At 50.4% G+C, this 6000-nt stretch overlaps 1 protein-coding gene across 2 annotated transcripts in view; it reads right to left on the reverse strand.

Moving 5' to 3' along the window:
* BAZ1B (bromodomain adjacent to zinc finger domain 1B) overlaps positions 1-5359 on the reverse strand; it is a 59636-nt gene extending 54277 nt beyond the window's left edge. For both annotated transcript variants that reach the window (XM_051991906.1, XM_051991905.1), the window contains exon 1: positions 4264-5359. In XM_051991906.1, the coding sequence (XP_051847866.1) occupies positions 4264-4370 (107 nt within the window). In that variant the 5' untranslated portion in view covers positions 4371-5359. The remainder of the gene's footprint in view (positions 1-4263) is intronic.
* Positions 5360-6000: the final 641 nt, after the last annotated feature.

A 6000-nucleotide genomic window follows, 5' to 3' on the forward strand; every position in this document is an offset into this window, starting at 1 on the left:
ATGGGGGGAGCTGTAGGGCAGAAGGCTATTATCTACTATGAGATACTACTATATCAGGTATGTTTTTTAAAACTTTGATTTTTGGTTACTAGGGTTTATTTTTGTGTGTGTATAGAGATGTATTTCTAGAAATAACCCACATGAAACAAAAGGCATCAATAAGACTTAAAAAAATTTTTTTAGAGTTTACCATCTATTGCTATTCTAACATTTAGTAATTTAGTTTCCATTAATTCAGTGTTAAATAAATTGCCATAAGATATCAAAGGAAATACTACCTCACTGGTAGGAAATAAAAGGATATCAAAATAACAAATCAAAACCACAAAAACTTCTCCTAGAGAGGCTTCTAGCCATTCTTTATACTTAAAAGAGCTGAAAGATGTTACATGTTGGTTGGTGAAAAGCCAGATTAATCAAGGGTAGTCATAAAGAAAAGAACAAGAAAACACCTATAAAAGATACAATGTACAGTGAAATCTCCAAATGACATGACATCAAAATTTTCCAGAGAGTAAAATGGCCAAGTCAATAGTAAAGATCAGGCCTTCCAGAAGCAGAATAGCAGTAGGTGAGCTTTATTTGGGCAGGTATAAAGTAATCCATTTAGGATAATCCCTACTATGAGAAATAGCGCAGCACGATGTATGTACAGAAAGCAGGCCTCAGGAGTAAGCAACAGCAAGGAAGGTTCCAGTTCCATCTCTGACTCAGATGGACTCAGTGCCCCCGCACTTTCAAAACTGTAAGGACCATAACCTGTGATCAATTACTGATCTGAGCTGGTAAAAAAAAAAAAAAAAAAAAAGTTTCTTCAGTAGGAATTCCTTATACTAATGAAAAAATAAGAGCAAGAAGAGGAAAGGGCGGGTAATTCTGATAACTCAGTATAGGCAGCCAGACTGTAGAGGGGGAGGAAGGAGGCAAAGATTAGCTTTCTCAAGTCTAGAAAGATTAAGAAAACCTCTTGAGGGAATGGGATTAAAATTTACAAAAATCACAAGGCTGAATTTGGGTTGGCTAACTACAGTCTGGTTCAGATACCAGGAGCACTTGGATGAGAAGGTGCTTCTTGAAGTGCATTTGTCAAAGTTTTCCTCCTCACAGATACTAAGTAAATTCTTATTTCAAAAGGTTAAAAATGTATGTCATGCCAGAGGTCCCTTAGTAATAGTTTTTTGGGGGTATCTTCTGAAGATTGTCAGAAAACAATCATGTCTTCCTATAAAAGACCCCTAATTTAGCAGAATGGAATAAAATTATTCTGGTAATTGCTATACAGAACTGCATATTACAAGTTAGAAGGACCTGGTGTGCCACATCAGGGTCATGGGGTCATGAAGAGTTGGACGTAACTTGAACACATCAAGTGCCTGGTAAATACAAAACTGTCAACAATAAAACACAAAAAAGAAAAAAGAAACAATGGCTGCTCTTAAGGATACTGCATTCTTTTCATAAGAAATCATGCTCCTGAACGGAGAATGAAGCTAGGGGTTCTAGAATCCAGTGAGTGGGAAATAGCCAGGGCAAAGACCTAAAGCAAGAAGATGGAACTGAGCATAAGAGCAATGAGCAATTAGGCCAGGGTGGCAGAAATGCAGTTACTAGGAACAATCCTGGAAAGAAAGGCTGGGAAGGCTACAGAAGGCAGGGGCCAAAGCATTACTTGGTAATTTAGTCTCCATCAATTCAGTGTTAAATAAAAAAAAAACCTAAAACATGTACCAGTATTCCAAAAGTTTGGAAGGGGGGCAAAATGACTTTAGCTACATCCTGTCTCAACAGTGATAGGATTGGCTTTTGTTTTTTGTGTTTTTTTTAGTTTAGATATCACTTTAACAATGTTAGGGGAACCAAAAGAAAAAATGAAAATGAAAGAAAAATATCCATTTGGCAGAAACTGTAGCTATTTCCAAAATGTATTTCAGATTTCAATTTTTCCAAAATAAATCTACCTTTCCAAAATCCACTCACAGAATCACAATTTGAAGTTTCCATGTTTCAGTGATTCCTCCACAGGCAGTAAAACACAAAATCTCACAGCAACATCCCAGCCCTTTGCCCAGTGAGAAACACGTTTAAATATAGGAAGATTTTTAAGTGCATCTATGCTAAGAAAGGCCACAATTGGCCTTCCTGTCACTCAGCCTTTGGGGGGGGGGGAAGGGAGGTGGAGTTAAAAAGAGCCTTTGTTCTCCTTAGCCTTGTAATGTGATTGAGCTTCTTTCAGAAGAATGGTTGATGGGAAGAGCAGGGTAAGGAGGGTGAAGGAAAGAGGCAAGTACAGCACACCTTATTTATCCTCAGTCAGAAAAGCTGAAACTGACATTTCCTCCAGCAAAAGAAAAGCAGGAAAAATAAAGGGCTACATTATTAATGGTGAGGAAAAATAAAAAGAATTTCTAATTTGTTTTTTTATTCTTCTATGTTCTCACTAACCTAGTTAATGTTCACATAATCTTATACTTAAAATAAAGTAAAATATTAAAGTCAGAAGGCAGAACAGCTCAGCATTCCATCTGCCCAATGCAATTCTGTCTTGTAACTGCAACTTAACTCCATCTACAGCTGCCTAGCTTTCATCAAGACAAACCCGGGGTCACATTCTTGTCCAGTACAACTACATATTAACATTCAAACAGTCCTTGCTCCTTGTGCCTCCTATAGCTTCCATACACACTTAGAAAAGTCTACGGTTTGCAAAGCTGCTTTATACTGGAATGTTTACTTAGCACAGAAAAAAACCCCAGCTGAAACCAAGCAAAAAATGATAATAACCAGAAAATTAATCTGACAGGTTTATTTTAACTACAAGCTCCTCTTGAAAATCTTGTTTATATACAATGTTCAATGTAACATCCAATCCTAATCCAACGTAATCAAATTCAGGAATGATTCTGATAGGGTTTTTCAATCTCAAACCACACCTAGTCTGCTAATTTGAGTTAGATTTCACATAAATCACCATTACTGACACGTAAAGTCAGTTATATAAGCGAAGAACATTATTCACAACTACCTTTTTGAATTATAATGAAGCGGAAAGCTCTACATCTATATATTTCAACACATACCAACAACAGCTATAAATAAAATGTTTTGGAACATTTCCTACGTGGTATACACCAACAGGTAAAGAAACTAAAAAACAAAAGTAGCAGAGCCTATCAAAATCAGAATGTGGAACTGGAAATTTATGTGCAATCACTGTTAGCCAACCCAGGGACTTATTCACTTCCGGGAGACCACTAAGGACCTTGGAGACATCATATCGCTCAATTGTTTAAAACCCTGGAAGAGCTTCCATTTGTAGCAATCCACGAGAGAGCAATTTTTCATCTATAAAATGCAAGCCAATTAAAACCTTCCTGTCCAAAGGCTTCTTAAAAATAATGGCAGGAGACGTAACGTTAAGCAAGATAACAGCCTTCAGCACATGTCCCATTAAATGCTTCGGGAGGCTTCGGCTCTAGGACCCCAGTACCACCTCACGGCTAAGGCTGCGCCACTTGTCTTTGCATTACCCCCCTCGGACCCCGGCCCGGCACCCAGGGCACCGGGCCGGACTTGGCCGGGGCTCCCGAGCTCCCCAAGCCTTCCTCACCAGTAACAGCAGACTAACAGGTTGGGGGACCCCCTAAGTTCTATCTCACAGAGAGGGGAGCACGGCTCGCAATGACAGCCAGTGCCCAAGAAAGTGAGAAGGGGAGCCAAAACAAGGCGCCGAGCCCGCAGCAGAGCCGCCGCCGAGGCGGGGAAAGGACCGGGGAAAGTCCCAAGCTGCCCAACTCCGGGGCCGGCTCCGCTATCTGCGCCTCGGCCGCGCTGGGCCCGGCCCTTTGTTTTGGCGGCCGCTCTCGCCGGACTACTTCCAAGATAAAAGTGACCCGAGGGCTCCCGGGCCGAACAAGTACCCCCCAAGCCCTGGGCCCAGGAAGGGACAGCGGGAAGCCGGCCTTTGTTTGAGCTGCGGCGGGACAAGTGTCACCGGAGTACCTCGGTGGACAAACTTGGAGGGGACCCGGGCCGGGGGCGCTGACAACAATGGCCAGTGGCGGCGGCGCCGAGAACTAGAAGGAAGCGGCCGCGGGGCCGCCGCGTGGTCCTCCCGCCCCCTCCCCGGGGCCCCGGCCGAAGCTCCAGACTCCACCCGAGCGCACTTCGCTCCCGCCAGGTCCCCCGGCCCCGCGAGGCCGCGCCCGCCCCCCGGCCCCACTGACAGTCGCCCCCGCCGCGCAAGAACCAGGCCCCAAAGGATACTCCCGGGTCCGGAAGGCCTCCTGCGTGTGCGGGATGACGAAGAGCGGCTCCTCTCCGGGCAGCGGCTTCACCAGCGGGAAGGGCTTGCGGCCCAGCAGCGGCGCCATCGCGGCGGCAGGAGCCGGGTCCGGCCCGAGCCGGAGCGGGACCGAGGCCGGCCCGGGGGGGAGGGGAGGAGGGAGAGGAGCGCAGGGCGAGGGAGGGGGCGGCTGCTCCGCGAGCCCCGGCCGGCGCGCGACGCTGGGCCTAGCTCTCGGCCCGGCGCGAGCTGCTCTCGCGCGCTCTCCTGCGCGCGCTCGCTCGCTCTCCCTCCCTCCCTCCGGGGCGGGGGGAGGCGGGAGCCCCGACTCTCGTCGCTCTAGTCCCGCCGGCGCGGAGGCCGCTGCGGGAAGGACCCTCAAGAGGGGAACGAGGAGCTCTGCCCCACGCCGCCGCCGTCGCCGCCGTCGCCGCCGCTCTTCCCTGGCGTCTGCCGGCCTCCCGCGGAGCTCGGCCCAAAGCCCCGGAATCCAGCGTTCGCCGCGACTCCTCGGCGGCCCCGGAGGAAATTATTGAAAAATGGCGGGAGATTGCCCTCCTCCCCCCGCCCGTCCGGCGCTCACACTAACTTGCTCCCCCGTGGCGCTTCTGGCGACGGCCGCAATAGGCGGAGAGCCAGCCGGCGCTCGCGCCTGATTGGTCCCCGCTGGCCGTCGCTCAACTCTCGAAGGCCCCGCCCCTCCTCGGCTCCTGCCGGGTAGTTGGGCTGCGGCGCAATAGAGGGCAGTGTGAAGAGGTGAAAGGTCAAGTTATGTAAGCGCTGGACGCCGGCTCTCGATTTTCGGAGGGAGGGAGGGCGCCAGTGAGGGTGGGAGGCAGTGGGTGACCAACGGAGTTGGGGGCTAAGTGAGGGGGAGAGGGTCGGCGGAGGGGTCAAGCAGGAGAATTCCCCTCCTTACGGACACTGCGCCATCTGTCACCGACGGCGACACCGACATCCGGGCACTACGGTCCGTGCGCCGGAGGGGAGGGGGGCGGGGCGCGCGCGTCCGGGGGCTTTGTCTTTCCTCCTGGGCCCCGCCCCCGTCTTAAAGGAGCCGTGCGCGGCGGGAGGCGCGGGGCCACACCCCGGGAGGGTGCCTAGGGCCAAGGCCAAGGCCCAGTTAGAGGCGTCAGGCCTGGAGGGGCCGAGAGTCCCAGGGCTCGAAGGGCCGCCCGCAGTGGCTCTCTGGGGAGCCCTTGGGAGGGCTAGCGTTAAAGGGAACAAAGCCCGTTCTCTCCATTCTCTGAACCGAGGGAGCCCCCTTTTGTTATGGGAGACCCCAAGGCGTCCCCTTGGCCACAAATCAGGGGTTCGGCTTTCGGCACCCCGACCCGGGCGCCTCCTTTCCCCACCCTTCCAAAATGCTCTGCGGACACACTCCAGAACCTAGGGCTCCTTAGAAGGTTCAGTGCATCTGGGAAAGATTGGACGGCGCTCTGGGGAAGGATCACCCCAAAAAGGAGAGGATCACCAAACGGGGGAGGGGGGGGAAAGGAAGGGAGGGAGTCCCACTGCTCGTATCCTGCCCCCACCTCCAGGAAGTCTGAATCCAGGTGGGACTTGGAGCCGCGCAGGACCTCAATGGCACTGGGGTGTTGGGGGATAGACAGTGTCGGGGTGTCCCACCCCCTATCCCAGGGCTCAAAGACTGCTCGGAACCACTCTTCTCACCAACTTTTGTTTTGTGACTCTTGGAAGGAGTCTGCGAGCATTTG

The sequence above is a fragment of the Antechinus flavipes genome, chromosome 4, assembly GCF_016432865.1.
Source record: "Antechinus flavipes isolate AdamAnt ecotype Samford, QLD, Australia chromosome 4, AdamAnt_v2, whole genome shotgun sequence".
NCBI lineage: Eukaryota > Metazoa > Chordata > Mammalia > Dasyuromorphia > Dasyuridae > Antechinus > Antechinus flavipes.